Source organism: Mesocricetus auratus, unplaced genomic scaffold (genome assembly GCF_017639785.1).
Source record: "Mesocricetus auratus isolate SY011 unplaced genomic scaffold, BCM_Maur_2.0 Super-Scaffold_100026, whole genome shotgun sequence".
Classification (NCBI taxonomy): Eukaryota; Metazoa; Chordata; class Mammalia; order Rodentia; family Cricetidae; genus Mesocricetus; species Mesocricetus auratus.
The window spans coordinates 28,207,575-28,230,338 of NW_024429207.1; the positions used below are offsets into that span (position 1 = coordinate 28,207,575).

The 22,764-nt window shown below is 39.4% G+C and overlaps 1 protein-coding gene across 3 annotated transcripts in view; it reads right to left on the minus strand.

The window, feature by feature from the left end:
- Kat6a (lysine acetyltransferase 6A) overlaps positions 1-22,764 on the minus strand; it is an 86,959-nt gene that overhangs the window by 11,530 nt on the left and 52,665 nt on the right. The window contains exons 6-14 of one of the 3 annotated variants that reach the window (XM_040731864.1): positions 21,842-21,956; positions 20,030-20,346; positions 17,826-17,944; positions 12,528-12,643; positions 8,217-8,358; positions 6,437-6,598; positions 5,375-5,468; positions 3,060-3,291; positions 1,303-1,516 (exon numbers count right to left, since the gene is read on the minus strand). In XM_040731864.1, coding sequence (XP_040587798.1) covers positions 1,303-1,516; positions 3,060-3,291; positions 5,375-5,468; positions 6,437-6,598; positions 8,217-8,358; positions 12,528-12,643; positions 17,826-17,944; positions 20,030-20,346; positions 21,842-21,956 — 1,511 coding nt within the window. Of the gene's footprint in view, positions 1-1,302; positions 1,517-3,059; positions 3,292-5,374; positions 5,469-6,436; positions 6,599-8,216; positions 8,359-12,527; positions 12,644-17,825; positions 17,945-20,029; positions 20,347-21,799; positions 21,957-22,764 lie in introns of those variants that run through there. The other 2 variants (XM_021225105.2, XM_021225106.2) reach the window with 2 other exon arrangements.

A 22,764-nucleotide genomic window follows, 5' to 3' on the forward strand; every position in this document is an offset into this window, starting at 1 on the left:
TCTGTGTTTTCCGATGGTCTTAGGCAACCCGTGAAAGGGTCTTTTTACACCCCAGGGGTCATGATCCACAGGTTGAGGACCACTGGGCTATAAGAACATGGGTAATATCTGAGAAATACAGATTTTCAATTTTTTCTGGAATATTTAATTTAAATTAAAATGCAATAAAGTAGATGAGTTTTTTTTTTTTTAATCAAAGGAGAACATGAAGGATGAAAGCACTACTTAAAAAAAAATGTCAGCTTGGCAGTGGTGGGGCCAGCCTGGTCTACAGGGCCTGTTCCAGGACAGGCTCCAAAGCTATACAGAGAAACCCTGTCTTGAAAAAAAAGTTAAAGGAAATCCAAACAAGTTATGCATCATCTGAAGAAAAATACTGGAAAATATACAACATAGTATAGTTCTTCACTAAAGCCCTGAAGACATCTATGTATTCCATGAGATCTCTAATGTTCTACAGAAAACATATACATGGTTATAATAACTCCTTAATGTTCTATTTTATGTCTTTTATTTCATTTGAATAGCTGTCATATTCATACTCAATTCAGATTCTTCAGTTACTATATAGCTTAAAATGTAGATCTTACTGGTACTCTGGTAAGTATTAGTTATGATTGACACACTGCCAGAAACCTAATGGTTTCCTAACGTTCTAAGCCTTAAAAAGCCAACAACAAAATCCCCCAAAAACCATAAGTAAGAGCAAATATTCCTGAAATTTCTACCATTAAAATAAAACACTAACACTCTAGTGTGAGTATCTGTATACATGTTTGCATGTGTGTATGTATGTAGAAGTTCACACACACACATGTGGATGTGATATGGAGATGAGACCTTGGATATCCTCCCTAAGGAATTTCACCTTATTTTTTAAAAAGACTTATTTTTATGTGGATGAGTGCATGCTTGTGCACCACATGCTTGCAGTGTCTGAGGAGCCAGGAGATGGTGGGGAGTTGTCAGCTGCCATGCATATCATGGGAATTGAACCTGGGTCCTCTGCAAAAGCAGCAAGTGTTCTAAATCACTGAGCCAGCTCTCCATTTTAAGAGACAGAGTCTGGCAAGTTAGCTTTAGGGAATCCCCCATCTCCACCTCCCCAGCACTGGACTTAAAAGTGTGTGTCACTGTGCCCAGCTTCTTAAAATGGGTTCCAAGGATCAAACCAGGTCCCCTAGCTTGACAATTCCTAACAACTAAGCATCTATCTCCCTAGTCCTCTAGTGAGGACATTTGTTGGAAAGACATAATATGTACTACAAGTATTCTTAAAAGCCATAACAAACCAGAACATACCCTTACAGTGGTCTCTAATTCTCTTTCTTGGCTTTGGGGCTCTTCTCTGTCTCCTTCATCAACCTCCTCCTCTTCCTCCTCTGAGACAACGGAGTTGGAGACTATGACCGGAGTCCAGCGCAAGCATTCTGGATCTACATCTACAGGCCGAAGATTCAGTTGCAGTTTTGCCATGTGATCCTGGATAAGTTTTTCCCGGCGGATAATCACAAATCTACAACCAGAGAAAAGTTTATAGCAATCAACAATGTACTATGATAGATAATGAAAAGGGAGACACAACTATCAAAGATCCTAAGAGAAGACAGCTTCAAAAGCATCTGTTAGAAAGATGAAGTGTAGCTGTGTCAGCATGTGAGTTAGGGAAGTCAGGTAAGTGGGGCATATTCCAATCACAGCCACACTGGCCGGCCCACTCAGTCACTCAATCAGTCAGTCAGTCACTCACTCTGTCAGTCACCCATCCACTCACTCACTCAGTCACTCACTCAGTCAGTCAGTCACTCACTCAGTCAGTCAGTCACTCACTCACTCACTCACTCACTCACTCACTCACTCAGTCAGTCACTCACTCACTTATCCAGTCAGTCAGTCAGTCAGTCAGTCAGTCAGTCAGTCAGTCAGTCAGTCAGTCAGTCACTCACTCACTCAGTCAGTCAGTCAGTCAGTCACTCACTCACTTATCCAGTCAGTCAGTCAGTCACTCATTCACTCACTCAGTCACTCACTCAGTCAGTCACTCACTCAGTCACTCACTCATTCACTCACCCAGTCAGTCACTCACTCAGTCAGTCACTCACTCATTCACTCACTCAGTCAGTCAGTCACTCACTCACTTACTCATTCACTCAGTCACTCACTCAGTCAGTCAGTCACTCACTCACTTACTCATTCACTCACTCAGTCAGTCAGTCACTCACTCACTCATTCACTCACTCAGTCAGTCACTCACTCAGTCAGTCACTCACTCACTTACTCATTCACTCACTCAGTCAGTCACTCAGTCAGTCAGTCACTCACTCACTCACTAACTCACTCACTCACTCACTCACTCAGTTAGTCACTCACTCACTCACTTATCCAGTCAGTCAGTCAGTCACTCACTCACTCATTCAGACCTCGCCATACTTTCCCCTGCTCATCTGATACCTTTTCCTGTTTCCATTTATTCAGCTCAATTTTTTTTCCTTGTGACTTTTCCTGACCTTTTTTTTTTTTTTTTTTTTTTTTTTTGGTTTTATGAGACAGGGTTTCTCTGTATTGTTTTGGAGGCTGTCAGTCCAGCCTGGCCTCGAACTCACAGAGATCCGCCTGCCTCTGCCTCCCGAGTGCTGGGATTAAAGGCGTGCGCTACCACCGCCTGGCTTTTCCTGACCATTTTAAGCAAAAGTAAATTCTGTTCTTTCTTAGTGACATTTACATGGGCAATTACTGAAGTAAAATGAACGTATTTTATTTAATGGCATTATTTTTAGAGCGATTACTTCACATTAGAGGAGAGAAAGTTCCCAATACTAGAAGATACACAATTCAGTGGCTTAGGCTCTAGTCTCTAGTCAATTATAGACTAGAAAAAATTTCTGTATGTTTATCAGACCCAAACACTACAGAAAGCAGTGACTCAGCAATACACATAACTATTTAAGTGAATTACATCAGACATCCAGCTGCCCGGTCCCAAATTTACATCACCACCTGTCAGCTACTCTGTCAACCTAATCCCATTGTAAAGGTCTACAAAGGGGTGTGATACTCACTGGTCACTGCGGAAGTCCAGCATTCGCAGGTGGTGGAGTGTGGAGGTAATGTCTTGAGGACAGACTCCAGTCAATTTGCTTAGCTTCTTAATGCTGATCTGTTTATCGTTTTGGTGATAAAGGCACTCCAATATTACACTTTTCCAGTAAGCCATGTAGGAAAGACGACCTAGATCTGACAATGGTTTCTCAGGGGACCCTGCTTGGCCTTCACGCTTGGATAACAAATAACCTGGAGAACCCAGAATCACAAACATGTCAGATACCTTACAAACAACAACGTTCCTTTATACAACCAACCCAAATACTATCATCAATGTTAATTTCAAAAAGCAAATTCCTTCCAAAAATGGAGAGTAAGCTTGTAAAACTACTTTAAAATAATTTGCAGGAAAGGTTATGTTTATATGTTGCACATTATGCTAATAATATTTTGTCTATAGTCAACACGTCACCTTGTTAAAATATTAAGACTACAAAAATAAATAAAGGTTTCTGTCACAAGCTGCATTAGTAATATTAAAGCAACAATGCTTTTTAATTTCCATGTATTACCAGGGCAGACAAGGGGGAAAAATAAAATCTTTGCTTTATTTGGACCACTAGAGGGCGACTACTAGATGCGAACCAAGAAGGACACAAGGGTGCCTTGGTTTTATGAAATGCTGTTAAGATTGTGGCTGTTTCCTTCTGTGAAGGTACTGTTGGTCATTCCTCACTTCCCCTCACCTTGGGAAGCATGAGTGTGCCACTGGGAGCATGCTATGGTATTACTCTTTCCTCTAGTTTAGTGCATAGCTTTCAAGAACTGGAATAAAAAGAAGGGGCAAAAGTTTTCAGAGAAAAATCATTGAAAATACAAATAGTAGAAAAGAAGTAGCTTTGTCATTATGGAATATTTAAAACCAGTCTAAGAATAGTAATCTAGAAAAATATATTATACTAGAAAAGGTTAAAATACACTGTCATCATACTTGTTTATAAGCCTGAAAATATTAGTTAACATAAGTATATTTTCCTAGCCTTGTTTATTTATTTCTTGTGCAGCCAGGTTTGGAACTTGGGACTCAGTCTCCTAAGTGTTGTGATTACAGGTATGTAACACCCATGCCCAACTCCACATACACACATATTAGTCAGAATGGTCAAAAGTCAAATAAACCAAGCTTAAATGGCCCAGATAAGATTTAGTTTCTCAGGACTAGAATCAAAACCCTTAGTTTGGTCAGGCATGGAAGCACATGCCTTTAATTCCAGTATTCGAGAGCCAGAGGCAGGAAGATCTTTGTATGTCCCAGGCCAGGGATTCATAATGCGACCCTGACTCAAAAAACAAAATAAACAAAATATCCTTAGTCTAAGCCATTATTTCTACATAGGTACTTTTCAATATTTTCTAAAAGTATCACTGTGAAACAGAATGTACATTTCACCATTATCTCTTTAGGGCTGTTAGGTTTCACTTTTAAACACAAATGAAAGTATTTCCTATAGCAGTCTTTTTTTTTAAAGGGCATTTAAAGCTGTGCTATGTACTTTTTAACATTAAGTCAAACCATAAAACACACACGCATGCAAGCACTCACATTTACTCAGATAATGGATAATGAAAATAGACACTGCTGTACTTCTTTAAGAACATTTGTTAGTTCTGCAATGTTTCCCACACTGCTGTGAATTAGTGTTACTGCATATAACTAACTTCTACCAGAAACCAACAGTTGCACATTAAAGACATTTACTACTGATCTCATAAAAACTATATCAAGCAAATCTTTTTGCTTTTATGCATGTATGTGTTTGTGTGTGTGAAGTGGGCACATGTGCCAAAGCATGCATATGGTGCTCACAGAGTGGCTCTCTTCTTCCACCATGTGAGTTACAGGGATCAAACTCAAGTCATTTGGTTCAGCAGCAAGTGTCTTTACCCACTGAGCAATTTGACTGCCCACACAAAACTGTATCTGGTATTTGTTATTAAAAAATTATTTTGTGCTATGCCGAAAGAAAAAGGACAGTGGCTTTAAGTTTAAGAAGCCCACATAACAATATGACAAGAAATGGCAAGATGGCTCAGTAGGCAAAGGTATTTGCTGCCAAGCTGATAACTTAAGTTCAGTGTCCAGGACACACAAGGTGGAAGGGGGAAACCAACCCATGCAAGATGTCCTCTGAGTCCCACATGCACATTGTGGACCTAACAGATGTTTTAAAAAGAGAGAAACAAAGCAATACAAAAAAACCTACAAATCTTTACATATATACATTTTAAAACTCCACAGGAAGAAATGAGAAAATGTTAACACAATCCTTACTGAAATCGATGAGAAACCTGCCGTAGCCCTTACGTTGGTACTGGGGAAGAATCATTATACAAGAAACATTGTATTTCTGTTGGCAGTGCTTTTCCTGGTGGAGAAAACAGAAGCCAAGTTTTAGAACAATAGATGGGTAAAGCTGAATAGTCGTGCTAACCATTAATAAACAAACACTACCAGTCAAAGGCAGTCAAGGGCCTTTGGGAATAGTACTGCATATCAAGGAAATGCCCCTGGGAGAAGGCAGGGCAGTGTTCACCACTACCACAGAGCAAAGCAGTCATCATCCCACAAAGGTAGGGTAATGTTAGTCACTACCACACATGCAAAGCAGCCACCCAGGAAGGTAGCAACATAAAACACAATGATGCCATCCAATACTACCAGCCACTAAAACCAAAGTACTAATGCCTGAGGTCAGCAAAGGAATCTGGGCTCTCCGTAACTGACAGCACCATGTCAGCAGCTCCACACTGCTGGTAGCTCCTGCACTGCTACAAAGGGCAGGTTACCATGGATTGTATTATGTAATTGTACATAAAATATTCCTAAATGTGGGGCACACATACAGTTTCACAAAATAGTTGATATATTTCCAATCTTATTTAACTAAGTCTCAAAGACCTCTTAAAAAGCTACGACATTCCAGCAATCTGTGTTGTACACTTAAAACTTTAATCAGAGACGTGCTTCTGAATACATCTGTCATACAGCTTGACTAGAAACTGTATTGACATGCCTAAAAATCCATCTAGCGTATTTCTGTTGCTAATGAACTCCATGAGCTAATGATGCTGTTTACTTCACAAGTTGTCTCTCAGCTAGGGACTAGAGGTTGTGCTAAAGCTCTTCCTCTTGGGTATACCAGTAGCTCTTTTCTCCTAGGAGAATAGTCTGCTGAATGTTGCTAGGCATCTTCTAGAAGTTGGTAAGTTTCTGAATGTTCCTTCTATTTCCTTTCTGAAAAAGCTAAACCATTCTGTTGTCCCTTCCTGAGAACCATCAGAGACTGTCTCAAATTTCTCCACGAATCCCAACATTTTAGAGTGATGTACTTACTTTAGAAAAGTAGCCAACAAGGTGGCAGCCCTTGACATCATTCTGTGTCAGAACATAGAAAAGAAATGGCTCCACGTCATAATAGAGTGTTTTGTGGTCAAGAAACAACTTTGCCAAGAGACACAGATTCTGACAATAAATGGTACTCACATTCCCATCAACCTAAAGGAGAAAAACAAAACAAAACAAAACAAAAAAGTGGTTTGTAAAACGTTCTTTGGTTTTGAAGTTATACACATCAGCAACAAGCATCACTCGGTACCCTTAGTCTAGCCTGAGTGATCAGAACACACAGTCTAAAGGCTACCCTCTGAAATGGCAGTATGATAATACTTGCTGTTCAAGGATGACCAAACACATGAGATCCTAAACTTCAATAAAACATGAATAGATAAATAGGGAGGTGAGAACCTAGATTTGAAATGGCATTTTGCTTTTCCAAAAAATTAACTTCAGGGATACTTCAGACAGCAAGCGTCATTTTCAAAAGTATTCAATTTAACAAACAATCTAAACGGTAATCTCTTCCAAAAATTTACTTACTAGGTAAAACATAATGAGAATGACATGCCGGCAGCAGCCTGATACAGGACTGTCTGCCTACCATGATCTGGCACAGCCCCAGACAATTACAGAGGGGCTGCTAGTGACTGCCACTCAGAAGTGCCAGCCAGTGTCTTAGGTGAGCAACTGGCTAGGGAGACTCAAGGTGACTGAGACCAGGAGCACACTCTGTCCATCCCGATATCCTGGTGCACTTCAGCTGAAGCTTGCTCTTCTATGAACATGCCGATTGATTCCCATACTAGCGACCTCAAGATATGGCCACACTAACTGCACTCTTCAGAGACTTCTCATATGGCTTCTCACAGAACACATACCTATAATCTGAAAAGGTCAGGAAGCAGTTTGCTGCTGAGTACCCTCTCACAATACTGTATGATACAATTGATGCTTCTGACACCCAGGGGAAGTGCTCCCCTCTACTGATGAACTACATGGTTCACCAAGTGAGAGAGAGGGAAGAGACCCAGATTATCTGAAAATCTACTGCTACATTAATTAACAGGACCCAACATACAAGTACTCAATACTTGGCTCTGAAACCATATAACTGTGGACCAAGAAGTTAAAGACCACTATTAATGATAACACAGAATCACAGACATAGTGTAACTCATGCCATCATCATATCATCCTATTACGACTTACTAATGCTATTAAACACACTTTTAGAAGATATTCTTTTTGAGTAACAGAAACACTTTATTAACTGTTGCTTTTGCTTTGCTTTTATTCCCCTGAGACTGTAGCTCAGGTTGACCTGGAACTCACTGTGTATTCCAGGCTGGCCTCAAATTCATGGTAATCCTCCTGCCTCAGCCTTCTGAGATTATAGGCATAAGCCAATATCCCTGGTTTACAAATCCTTTCTAAAAGCTCTATTTTGCAGATTCTGAGATCTATTTTTTTCACATCCTAGTAAATGTAAAATTAGCTGGCATTTTGTCAAATGGAACCTTAACATTTTTAATTAGCATGATTTTTACCTTTTAGTGATACATAATATAGGAAGATATTCTGACTGACGTCTGAGTCAATGAAATTCGATTAATTTATTCTAAGGTCAAGCTGTGGACTTGGTGCCATCTGGACTGGCCTAGTTCTGCTCCTCACATCCATGAATGAGCTGACGTAGTAGTGAATGAACAACAGGTGTAGCACAGAGAGCACTGGTTTTGAAATGGTCAGGAAGACAGGTACTAGACAGCTACCTTACCTCAAAGACAGAAATATTATTCTTTCGGTAAATCTCATTGGCAGGAGGATGGAACCAACCACATTTCTTCATGTGCTGCTGTAGAATAGTTCTACTTTTCATATATTTTAGACAGAACTCACAAAGATACAATTTAGGCAGCCTGCAAATGATAATTAAAATAGGGCTTTATATTTTATAGATCTTCAAATTTCCATGACTCTTAACTTCTTGTGTCTCATTACCACCCATGTTAAAGAGTGGAAAGAACAGGGGCTAGTGAGATAGCTCAGTGGTTAAAGGCACCTGCTGCTAACCCTGACCATCTGAGTTTGATTCCCCAGACAGACATGGTGGAAGGAGAGAAATGACTCCCACAAGTTGTCCTCCAATTTCTGTGTGCCGCCCCTAAACTAAAAAGAACTAACATTAAAAAAAAAAAGAGTGGTAAGAATGAAGCATTATTTCTATGGGTGGAGGAGAGGGGACACCCCAAACTTTAGATAGCAGTCACCAACTAAATAGCAGCAGGAGGGCAAAAGTGAGAAATCAAGATACCTAGCTCAGGGATTTTCCTATTGGACTAAAAAGCCCTTATCTTTTTAAGTCAATCAATAGACCTTGAAAATTACCACACTGTTACTCCTTAGAATATCTCCAGTAAACAGAATAAATATATAGATTCATAATTCCTTTCTCATTCATGTTTAGACTTCAGGAAATAAGCTCTTGAATACTTACCAGGTATCGGACTCTGCGCTAGAGACATGTAAGTGTATGTGTGGTGCTGGACAAATGGGCATCAATCATACATTGTAAAAAACATTCTTTGTAAGCACTTCTAAGTATGGAACTCTAACACTGAATATGTTTAGGGAAATAAAGCTATACTATCATGTCCTTTCTGTCCCTAATGCTCGATTTCTTTCCTTCCATCGTTCAAACAATAACAAAACAAATAACATTGTATGAAAACCCTGTTAGTCAATGGTTTAATATTCTGGGCAGGGCATGATGTATTTAATCCAAGCACTCCAGAGGCAGAGGTAGGCAGATCTCTGTGAGTTCAAGGCCAGCAAGGGCTACACAGTGAGACCCTGTCACTTTTGGCTGGTGAGACAGATGCAGAGCTGTACAATCTTGATGATCTGAGTCAGTCTCTGGGACCCACAAATCATGGGATGCTGTGGTGGGGCGGTGGGCATTTAGCTGAGTGGCACAGCACTCGTAAGTGCAAGGCGCCCTGGGTTATGTTCCTAGCTTTAAAAATAAAAAGACAAAACCCATGTGTGCTGGCACACACCTTTAATCCCAGAACTTGGGAGGCAGAGGCAGGCTGATCGATCTGCCTGTGAATTCTAGCACGGACAAGGTTACACAGTAAGAACCTGTCTCAAAGAAAACAAACAAAAAACAAAGACAAAAAGAAAACTCACAAAATCAGGATGTGGTAGCTTGCACTGGTAATTCCAGCATTCCTGGGCAAGAATTGCCCAGAAACGTCTAGGTTAGTCAGCCTGAAGCACAGAGCAAGAAGCAGAAACAAGGCAGCCTATCTCAACAAGGTAGAAGCAGAGACCAAAAAGCTGTCTCCAGAACTCCACATTTGTGCCATGGCACACACGAGCACACGCGAGCGCGCGCGCGCGCACACACACACACACACACACACACACACACACTATTTACTTTCTTTCTCCCTCTCTCCCAAGTTTAAAAAAAGCTATAAAAAGTATTACTCAGCAAGTAAAATTAAGGTTTAAGATTATTCTTTCAGGTATTTTCATCTCAGTTGTTAATCTACATTTATTGACTAGTCTTGCAGTGATAGTAGTAGTTGCTGTTTTAAAAGAAGTCAGGGAGTAAGTAGTTAAATGCTTTGGCCCACTCATAAGGTATACAAGGGGCCAAGCAGGAGCATCATTAGCAAAATGTAAAAAAGGGTCAGAGATAACACATAAAATATTTCTCAAATTAAGAATAAAGGTATAAGTCAAGTCACACATGCTACATGGAATATGACTCAACAGTCAGTTTATGGCTATGTGTCTGAGTAGGCTCACATCCTATTTTAGCCACCTATAAACTATACTGCCTGAGTATGTTTGCTGGACCACATCTGTAATAGATAGAAATCTTCACCTCACAGAGTTAGTCAGGAGATGCTTAGTTGGTTATCAAGCTCAAAATGACAATTACTCATGCTATAATTTATAGCAGTGATTTTTACCTTCTTTTCTTTCATTTTACCTCATCATTTAATAGTCAAGGCATTGTGTTTGGTTTCTTCAATAACTAAGATTATGCAAATCTGGTTCAAGCAGTAATCTCATAGTCTATGCCTCAAATCAAGACAGGAAGAGAAACAAAAGGCAGCAGAATTTCTTAAGCTACTTTTTTACATGGGAATTGGGCTTATTAAGACTTCAAGATGACCTCTTAGCAAAAACAATGTCATGAAGCTAAGCTCTGAGTAGCTTGAGTGGAGGTTTTTCTCTGGATCCCATCCATGTTATATAGCATTGCTTCACTGGTGTTCTTTTATGTGGGTTTACCTGCTTGTGTGAACCAGGGAAAGGTCACTTAACACACAGGCATATGTAAATATTTGGATCTTATGCAGCATACCCTAAAGCACAATACTATCATCCCCACTAAATTTTTTCTTTCAGGATCCTTTCTTTCTTGTTTGCTATAAAGTTTTTGCACACTATGGGACTTCATTTTAAATGTATTTATTTACTAAGAAATTAATCTAGAAATAACTATATCAATCAGTAAGTACAGACCACCAAAACTAAGGATAGAGGTTTATTATATGAAAAAGATATAATCTCTGGGCTGTGGAGAGGGCCCAGAAGCGAAAGTGATTTTCATGTAAGCAATAGGACTGAAGTGTAGATCCAGAACTCACAGAGACGCCTGGTAGGACTGGTTGCCCACCTGCCACCTCAGCCAGAGACAGGCCATCCCTGAGCAAGATGGCTAGTGAAACTAGCTGTGTAAGTGAATGCTCTTGCCTCAAAAGAGTAAGGAGAAGATTAATATAGGAAGATTCCCTACACCAACCTTGGTTCTCTATGTGCACACATACGCATGAACACACGCACGCATATGAGCCCACACAAAGGCACATAAACCACAAACACATTCAAAAGAAAAAAACTAAGATCTCTAAGTATTTTACTCAACTCAATTAAAAAGAACTCACAAGTAAATCCATTAAACTCAATTGAGTAGGAAAATTTAGTTTTTAAATATATATCTGTAAGAATGAAAATAAGAACAGAAAAAAATCTGAAAATTACTAAACACACTATCACATGCTGGATATTTCTCATGGAGAACTAAAGGAATTCCAATGGTTAAGAAAATACATAGGAAATGACTAAAACTGTGCTCTAAGAAGTTGACTACATAGTTCCTATCCTGCTTCTTTCTGCTTTGATTATGATTCTCGTTATACGTTCTGGCTATTTTCTGCTGGCAGTATTTACTCCTGCACTGAACCAGCCCCCTCACAAATGGTTCTAATAACAATTTTATCAGAGTACACAGCAACGATTCCATGGCTACCATGGCTGGATTCTCATCAACTTTTCCAAGTACGAAAGTGGGCTCTAAATTCTCTCCTACAGTGAGTACAAGATTCATGGTACACATGATTTCAATTTAGCTGCACTGCAATCTCTGGACAGCTGACATTATTAGTACTTGTGACAAAGAACTTGCTTTAAAACAATGGTAACAGGGACCAATGAGATGATGGCTCAGCGGGCAAAATAATCTTGAGATTAATTCCTAGGACTCACATGGTGACAGGGGAGAACTGACTCCCACAGTGTGTCATGTATACTATGGCACAATGCACACATACAAATGTAATAAAAATTATTTTTAAAATGACAGCTTACTTAAAACTCTAAAGGAATAAATTATCGAGTAGCAGGGTACTGTAGGAGCTGATGAATTTCTTGCCTTCCTTTTACATGTATCACACACACACACACAATACCTGCATATAATTTAATCTTTTCTTAATAAATTCAGTTTAACTGTTATTCATGATACTACCTTAAATATAACATCAGTATATTAATCAGTCAATTTAGATGGCTTATAGTTTTAAGCAATAGCTTTGAACGGGTACCAGTCAGGGAGGGGCATCTGAAGTCAGCTAGAACAAAGCAGCTGTTAAAGCACACCACCATTATGGACATTTGAAAGTCCTTTCAACTGTAAAACAATGAACTGGATAAGCCACTATCGATACCTTCTAGTTCTAAAGTCTTATGGGGTAAAAAAGAAAGACAAAGGGCTCTCAGAACATACCTTGAGTATTCTTGAGGATATGGAGAGGAATACCAAGTGTGAATTTCATACTTCCCAAACTCAATGACAGAGGGACAGCGAACTTGTGGGTCAGGGGGCCCAGTCACTCCGACTTTCTGTGCAATCAAGAAACATATTGTACAAGTTAGCTAAACTAAATACACTGACCTAACAACAACAACCAAACAATAATAATATTAATGGCCCGAATCTACACTTTGTCCTTTCAAGACCTATAAGAGAACAAGAGGTCACGATCAAGCTAACAAATCTTGAAGTAAGCTGTATCTTTAAATAACAGGCTCAAACAAATAAAATGCTAGCAAACCTCCTAAAACCATATGTAGCTGGTGCCACTGACTTTTCTGTTTAATAACACTGGACACTTACTTTCTCAAATAAGCAGACTCCTTAATTATTAAAAGAAACTGCTCGGCTAAGAAGGCAGGATGTTGATTACTCCTGCCAGCTACCAACGAAACAAATGAACTATACTGATCAGATGAGCACACACAAAAAAGAATGGCTGACTCGGGAAAGTAAACAGTTAAGAACAATATAAAAAGAACATGACAAAGCAAGTACCAAAAAAGTCTTCGATTTGCACCACATGTGAGATTTCCTTCACTAGCAGCTGTGCACAGTTAGACTGAACAAAATCACATTTTGTCTTACACAGGCCAATCTTGTCCTACTGTCTATATAAATGCAGTCTAGATGTTCCCCTCACTCCTGTAATGACCTAAAGTGCACTGTTTTGAGCCTTGATGACACCAGAGGTTCAAATACAAGCAGCTCCTAAAGGTCAGGTTTAAAACATTAAATTCAAAAGCAGTCTGATTTACTTTGCATTCAATCTAACAACAAATTCACATATACATGTATGAGTTCATCATGGACATTCTACAGGTATCAACTCACCCAAGAAAATGACATAACTACAATTCAATAACTCTTCATCAAAAGAAAAATCAAAATTATCCTTCAATGTAAGGCTTTTAAAAACACCAAGATTTAAAATCCCTGTTGGAATTCATAGATACTCATATTACAAAACTACAAAGGTGAAGACTTCTATTCAATGGTTTGATTGAAATTCATAAATAAGAAACCTGTTTAGCACATGTGATTCGACAATTCCCTCCTTCCCCTTTCCTCAAAGGCCAAGGGACTTAGCTCAGGTTTCACACTGGAATACAGCCAAGTGAGACCAAGCTCTTCCGAGACACCTTAAAACAAAAGATGATTATCTTCTCCTAGCTGGATAAAATGCACTGTATCACCAGTGAGTACCAGGGCTCCTCTAACCGTAAACCAATACAGAAACACACCAAAGATTAAAATACCAATTTAGTAAATGGATTTTTAAGGGTTGTTTAAACTGAATTCTAGATTCTAAGTATTCTAATTTCTAAAGTAGAATCTTTTCATCTATCTTTGCAGTTCACAACCACAGAAGTAATACAGGAAAATAGAATAACCAAATACCAGAGCCCAAACCTGCCTTCCTGAGGTCTGGATTGAATAGGAAGTATAAAAGCTACAACGGGCACCTGCTGTGCTGCAGCCTGCCATAGGAGAGTCCTCCTATCGGCCGCCCGGTGCTCCTCTAGTCGGATGCCTGATGAGAATGTGGAGATCCAGTTCCAGTATAGCTGTTTACACATCACCACAGCTGAGAGCCAGAATCCCCTCTACCTACACACACCTTCACCTCTGGCACTGTGCAATGCTCCTGCACATGCGCTCATGCATTTATGTACTCCACCACCCTCAATTCCCCTGTGTAGCCTTCATCGGAAGGATTTTCCACTCACTCAGCTTTAAAGTCAACAAGGCTCTACATGAAGAGGACGCATCTATACATGTACTCACTCATTCACTTGCGCTGCACCCAACCAATTAGTGAATTACTACAAGGTCATCATTAAAATTTCTGATCCTTCAGCCTCCACCTTCTGAGTTCTGGGATTACGGGTATGTACCATCATCATTTGATTTTATATGGTGCAGGGGACCAAACCCTAGGACTTTGTGCATTCTAGGCAAGCATTCTGACCAACTGAGGTACACATCCAGTCTAAGAAAAAAACAAGTCTTAATGAATGCAAATGTCACCTTGCTATTTTATCTGAGGGCTTCCCAAAACATTAAATATTAAGAAGAGGAACCCTAACTTCTGGCCTGTTTCTCCAGTTCATCTGTGTGGCCTTTATTCATTCCCTAGCCATACTGGACTGACTCCCTCAGCTATTGTTTCTGACCCTGACATTGCCTAGGCAATCCCCCTGTGGTACTCTTCTTATAGCGTTTTGCCTACCTTTTCAAACTTTACATCATGACTTTCAAAACATCTTACTTTTAAAAATATCTCCTGAACACAACCACCAACAAACAATCTAGATCAGGAAGCCCTCTTAAGTCTCTCACTGCATTCTTCCTATCTTCCTACTATTACTTTGTATTTTGTGTATATGATTATTTGCCATTTGTGTTACTTATGACTGACAGACATCAAAGTTCCTTATACACACTAAAAGTTCCTGAGTCTGTATTTTTACCTGCAATTTAGTACAAACCCAGAAACATATTATAAATGAATCAATCTCATGGAGAAAGATTACATCAGAATTTCTATATATTCCTACTGCAATCCTTAATGCAAGATACAAGCTTAATAAACTGCTGTGGGAGCCGGGTAATGGTGGCGCATGCCTTTAATTCCAGCACTCGGGAGGCATAGGCAGGCAGATCTCTGTGAGTTCAAGTCCAACCTGGTCTACAAGAGCTAGTTCCAGGACAGCCTCCAAAGTCACAGAGAAACCCTGCCTCGAAAAACCAAACAGATAGATAGATAGATAGATAGATAGATAGATAGATAGATAGATAGATAGATAGATCTTTCTTGGAGTCCTTGCCAGTCTTCATTCTCACTTTTGCCCAGCGTGCACTGCATAAAATAAAACAGGAAAGCGCTGGATGTGATGATTAATCTGGATCACCAACTTGGTAAGATTTAGAACAACCTAGGAAACATACCTCTGGGTGTGTCCACCGGGCATTTCCAGAGACGTTTAACTGAAGGGGGAGACCCTCACACTCAGATTGGGCAAGACTCCCCAAAGGTGGCTTAAATATAAAGAAGCCAGAAAGCTAAAGCAGTGTTGCCTGCCTGCCTGTGCTTCTCCCTAAATACGAGGCTCATCAAGGTAGTGGCTGCTATAGTCCTCCCTGACAGCAGACTCCAGGTTCTTCAGCTTTCCATTGTGAACTGAGGACAATGAGGCAATTAGGAATCTTCTTGACCTTTAATACCAGATTGGAACTACTGAAGCATCCATATACAAAGACTAAACAGCTACCAGTCTGCACATGACCACTGTTGGACTATCCAATCCCTATTGTGTAAGATAATCTAGTAAACCCATTTGCACATGCATACATGCACACACACACACCCCCCCCACAATCTACTGGCCTGTTCTTTTGTAGAACTTACCCATTACCCCAGGAGAAACAATGTACCACTAGCCATATTACTGTTCTCTATTGTCATGAGAGGCTGAGCAGCCCCTTTTAACTCTCTCTAGTCATCTTTTTCTTCATATGTCCATTACTTTTATTCTCATCCTATTTCTCCCAGCAGAAACTTTCATCCATTAAACAAAGCCTTGACTTCAGTTTAATCAGTCAGTTTACAGCAGCAAATAAAGATAAAGTGCCTGCTTTTAAATCCTAGAAATAAATTCAAGTTGAGTATGATGGCACAAGTCTTTTTATCCCAGCACTTAGAAGGCTAAGGTAGGCTTTGAATTCAAGGCCAGCCTGCTCTACACAGTAGGCTCCAGGCCAGCCAGAGCTACAGGGTGAGACCCTGTCTCAAAATAAAGCAATGAAATGAAATCAATTCAAGAGATGATGAGCACTGTGTAGGAAAAACAAGCAGGAAACGGGTAGTCAATGACACAATAGGTGAGCTAACAGTGTTATCCTTAGTTTGAGTTGGGGATGGCCTCTTTGTAACATGTGGCCTAGAGGATAAACAGTCAATCAACTAGGCATGTGGACATCAGAAAGAGCAGTCCAGACAAGGGACCGCAAGTACCATGGGAAGACTACCTCTGATGTGTCTGAGGGAAGAAGATGCCTGGGAATGGGCAACACTGGGAAGGGCAGAAGGAAAGCAGTCAGAGGCAAGTATGCACAAGACCACCTAAACCTTGAAGGTAAGGATTGAGATTTTGGGTTTTTTAAATTCTAAGTAGGGCTAAAAGACACTGGAGGTCTTCTGAGCAGAGAAGTGACACAATCCAACCTGGGTCACAAAATAATTACTCTATGTAAAGAGCAGACTAGAGACTGAAGCCAGGAGGCAAAGGAAAAGTAGAGGCCAGGTCAGTTTGGAGACTGTGGTAATACCCATGTCCTGGACACATTCTGAATCTGCGAGTGGATCTAATGTGGAGTACAGGCAAGAATTCGAAAGAATCAAGAATGTTACCTGTTTGTCTAAGCAAATGTACAAACAGGATTATTGCTATAGTTTGGATCTCAAATGTCTCCCCAAAGCGACGTGCTAAAAGACTTGACTGCCAAGGTATAATACTACTAGAAGGTCAAAGAACCCTTAATACATGAGGCTTAAAAGAAGGAAGTTGGGTTTCTGGGCATACCTTTAAGGGACTCCTAGGACCCCTGTTCCTACCATTCTCACTCTTCTTCTTGACCTACATGTTACAGGTTTTTACCATGATGTATCACTATCTCTTAACCTAAAGAGTTTTTACTCACACAACTACCAGTACAAAGCAACATAACCAAAAAACGATAGATTAAAATCTCTGAAATGAGCCCAAATAAATCTTTTCTCCAGGGGCTGGAGAGTTAGCTCAGCAGTTAAGAGCAATGGTTTTTGCAGAGTACCTGGGTTTGATTCCCAGAACTCACATGGAAGCTCATAACTATCTGTAACTCCAGTTTCAGGACACAAGAATATGGGACACAGAGTTACATGCAGGTAAGATACTCATACACACAATAATAATAGTAAAATAACCAATTCTATTTATACAGTAAGAAAATAAACATGGTATGCTCCCTTAATACTGGTAATCAAAGCAGTGTAATTTTTGGCAAAACGTAAGTAGTTGCAGTTTGAAAGGAATTCTGTAAAGAGGAGAGTACACGCTTGCATAACTACATGTCATCTCAGTAACCTGTTCCTTAGTTCTACCTGCATCAATCCTGCTGCCTGTGCTCTGTAGCTTCCGACTGCCCTGCCTCGATATGCAACTTTACCTGCAGCGCTTGCTCCTGGATGTCGCGAAATAATTCCATATCTCTCTCCGTCATGATTTCCTGGCTCCCAAAAAGTCGCTCCTCATTTTCTTGTTTGCTATCCCAGCCATCCTGATTGTCTACACATAAAAAAAGGACTCACATGTTATTTGCACTGCTTTCAATTTAATATGAACTTTGAGTCTGGAGACCTTAGTATTACTTATGTACTACCCATGAAAAGGACAGTATTAAACTGACTCTCAGAAACATTACTAAAGTATTAAGAATCTGTCCTTCTGATGAAAATCCCAAATTGTCTTAAATCTTCCAAAAAATATGGCATAACCAAATTTAAATTCATTAAAAGATTAATTTCAATAGACAGAACAAGAAGAGGGTATAAGAATAGGAATTTTATTTCAAAACAATGTGACTATTGACACGTTTAGCAGGAATTTAATGTGTCAACAATCACCACACAGTCTTAAGAGAGCTACCTTGACTGATACCAGGAAACACTAACTCCCTTCACATTCTGGGTGCCCTGTTAAAGCACAAACTCCACAAACCTGAGGACCACAGATGATAATCCTCTGGGTAAGTATGAAAAATTATGATAATCATCCACTAAATGATGGCTCTTCCTCAACTGGGCAAAATAATTAGTGAAGGGAGTATGGGGATTATGCAGATCATTATCCTTTGCATTTGAAGATGACACTGCTGGTGACCTCCTCTTTGAGTATGGCTGAAAAGACCAATCAGTGACAGTTCTTTTCAAATTGACTGTATATACTGGCTCTGTTATTCATTTAGTACAAGAAGAAAAAAGACAAAAACTCAAGGATGACAACATTCTCAAACTGAAAAGACAGTACAATCTAAGGTAACCAAGTAGCTTTAATGCCCCCTAGTGCACAACACGATGGATGCAGGCATAGACCTAGTATTACATTCTGTGACACTGTATAAAATTATGTACAAATTGCTCCTTAATATTTACAATGCATAAATAAAATAATAGAGCCCATTAAAGCAAATGCAACAATGATTAAAGCTTACTGCTAGTTCTCTATGTATGTTTATACGTTTGCTAGGACAGCCTCTATTTCTAACTTTCCAGGAGGTTCTTCTAATAATCCATTTCCAGCCCCAATTTTAGGAGTCTTTTTTTGTAAGGCTAACCTAAACAAACTGCATCTTCTGGGATTAACATATTCCAACTGAAGCTCATGTAATTTAACATAGAGCATACTGAATGTAAATAGTAGCTGATCGCCAGTCTGGTGATAAGCCAAGTCACTAAGAAGAAACGGGAGAACCACAGAGGGTAAGGACCTGCACTTCTGAACCAGCCAACCATTCACATACGCAGGATGAAGAAGCAAATAATACAACCATTTGTTCATGGGACATTTGAGAGAGGAAATAAAAATTAAGAAATTCTCCGGCAGTAGGTAAGCCTTAAAACTTAAAAAGAATATATTAAACAACAAACAAAAAACACCCTCTCCCATAGTAAGACCCTTGAACTTCGATCATTATGATCAAGTATGAATTGTCTCAGAGTCCTTTCACCTCAGAGTCCATGACATGGTTATTTTCTCTAAACTCAAGCCTCACTAAAGAGACTATTTCCTTAAAGTATTAAAACCATCAGGACAGTTAATCAAATTCCTCTGAGTTGAAGTTGGCAGTCAGTCTAAACATCAGGCTGGAGATACATAGGAACCTCCTTGCCCTCCTTGCTTAATATTTGAAAACGTACATTATTTCCCAATATCTAAAGTAGAAAATCATATATATCATCCTGCATGTATTTTGGTCTTTTCTGTATACTTAATTAACAGCAGTTTAACCACGACTGCCTTTTCCAATTTCCTTCCAGGAATAAAGCAAAAGTCATGGCACTTCAAGTGTTACACTATGCAACTTCACCCTGGCTCTAATCCCTGCCACAGCATTATGTAAGTATGTACCTTTAATACAATCATATATACCCAATTTTTGTTTTGACATAGAGTCTCACTATGTATTCCAGGCTGGTCTTGAACATGTGGTCCTCTTGCCTCAAACTCTCCAGTGTTACAATTACAGGTCCATGCCACCAGCTTGTCCATAATTTTTACAATGAAATGTAAACTATTCTATACCAGCTACTGTTAATGCAAATAATACACCTTTGGAATATTTTTGTCTCTAAGCTTGGTTCAAACTTTTACCTGTGGGCCAATCTGAAGTGCTTGATTTTCTGTTGCCCTTTTTCCTGATTCTGTATTGCTCAGAGTAGTCTACCACCTCCCCGCGGGCTTTCCGCCCATCAGGAGAAGGGGTGAAGAATTTGGTAAGGCCATCAATAAGCCCTTTGGTTTTCTTGTTGAACTTCAAGGGGACATTGCTATCTCTGCAGAAGTCCAAGCCATCTATTCGCTCTAAATATCCTTCTTCTGGTGATGATGCTGATTGACTGGAGATGGGGATTTTACGTTTCCGACCCCTTCCAGGACCAGTTCGCACTTTGCTAAAGGGGCCTTTTGATCTAAAGAATCAAACAGGAAAAACATATAACTATTAAAAATAAATCATTATAAGCTTTGTATATAAAATAAAAAACATAGTAAATAACCTATAGATTTATTTTTTAAGTATATATTTATATTAAACAAGCACTCAGGAGGCAGAGGCAGGTGGATCTCTGTGGTGAGTTCAGGCAAGCCTGGTCTATTTACCAGATTCCAGGATAGCCAGGACTGCACAATGAGAGCCTGTCAAAAAGAAAGGAATGAAAGGGGGAGAGAGGGAGGGGAGGGAGGGAGGAGGGAACGAAAGAAGGAAGGAAGGAAGGAAGGAAGGAGGGAGGGAGGGAGGGAGGGAGGGAGGGAGGGAGGGAGGGAGGGAGGGAGGGAGGGAAAGAAGGAAACATTTATAAACTATCATCAGCAGTATTATCTTAGAACCATCAATCTCCAGGAAGCCTAGCTTATAATGGGAAGAACCCTACAGCAGAGGTTAGAACACATTTTCGTGCCATTTTGTCACTGTTATGTATGTAGGATAAACCACATCTCTAGCCTCACTTTCTTCCTCTGGCAAATTAATTACACCAGTGAACAACTACTTTTCTAGATTATAATGTCCTCTAATATGTGATTGCTGTACCAAAGAGTTATACTTCTACCTCTAAAAACAAAGACAGGTTTACTCTCTGGGGATCAGAAATCAAAAGAGCATTTTAAAAGGCAAATTAAAGCTTGATTTAAGATGAAAACCATTGACTAGAATACTGGTTCTAATATATGTCAAGCTGCTAATGCTCATTCATGTTATATCACTTTCAAGATAGTATTAAGTGTAGAAAAGGTACATAAATTTCTTGAGACTAAAAAGGTTTACAGATGTGAAGACATTTTTATAAGACTGAAAGTGAATTACCACAAAGTTTTTTTTTAAAAGACAGAAAGCTACTGAAACTTGTCCTAACACCTCCAGAAATAGCCTTGTTTCCCAGTCTACAATTGATATTTTGAAAACATATTCCTTTATCTCAGGAGAACATAAAATTGGAACTTGGATGTCATCTCAATAAGATCTGACCCAGTGACCTGCTTGTGTCTACTGATAAACAACCGAGGCTGCATCAGAAAGAGGCTTTTCTTTGCTGCTTTTACACAAGCAGCAGCATAACAAAAAGTTAAGTATCAGTCTGGTGTCAGATTTACGTTTTAATCCCAGTTCAACACTTCATGTGTAACTTTATGTAAATTAATGTCTCTGTGCCTTAGCTTCCACTTTTGAAAAATATTCACAGCATCTGTGCTTCACCAGGTTGCTGTAAGAACTGAACAACTGAATATAAAAAGCACTGAGAGTAGGGCTAGGTACAGGTAAGCATGTTATATAAAAGTACCAGTTATAACAACAGGACTCTTTCTCATAGAGAAAACAAGAGACTCCTACACTATAGACAAGGCCCTATCCTTTTCTCCCCTCACCTTGCCATAAGTACAACTTACACCGTGTTTTGTTTCTTTAACCTGTTTTTTGGACGTCCTATTGGATTAGCATAGCGCCGTTTTATCTGTGCCGCCTTCTTTTGTAGAAGTTTTCGTCCTTTTTTCCTAGGTCGACATATTTGACATATCCACATGCCTGTAAAAGAATAAAATTCTATGCAAAAGTGTAGCTACAAATATACTGAAAGATTTCAGACATCCCAACCCCTCAAGGTTAAGGACTAATGTGAAAATCTAATGAAATGCTTCTGGGAAAGACAAAAGACATGAAAACATACATCTGTCTACAGACAGCTAAAAGAAATTCATACACACCCTTGAAGCTTACAAATGGATAAGGAGTCACTGATTCTTAGTCAAAAATTTTTGCTCTAATTGGGTGTGGTTGCATATACCTTTAATTTCAGCAGAGGCAGGTAAATCTGTGAGTTCAAGGCCAGCCTGGTCTACAAATTGAGTTCTAAAACAGCTAGAGCTATGTAACAAAGACACTGTGTCTCAAAAAAAAAAAAAAAAAAAAAAAGGAAGGAAGGGAGGGAGGGAGGGAGGGAGGGAGGGAGGGAGGGAGGGAGGGAGGAATTCTGTTCTATAAGCAGGACCCGGATATTAGCACCTAATTACAATCCTACAATAAAAACACAGGTTTCTTAGAATAATGGTTGATTCCAGGACAAAGAAAGGAAAAACCCAAAAGTTTGTAAAACCTTATAATGTTATAATGCCAGTAAATACTCATAGAGGTACGTCAAAAGATTCCAGCAGTCAACTTGAGGGTGTTTCCAATGGCCAAATGATTAAAGCAATGGATGATCATCCATAGAATAAAAAATTCATGTGTTGCTAATGATTTAAGTAATTTAATAAATAAATGTTCAGAAAATGATAAGTTATTTAAGTCAGAATTTCAATTAGTCAGTTTAGAAAAGAATGGTGGACTAGATAGT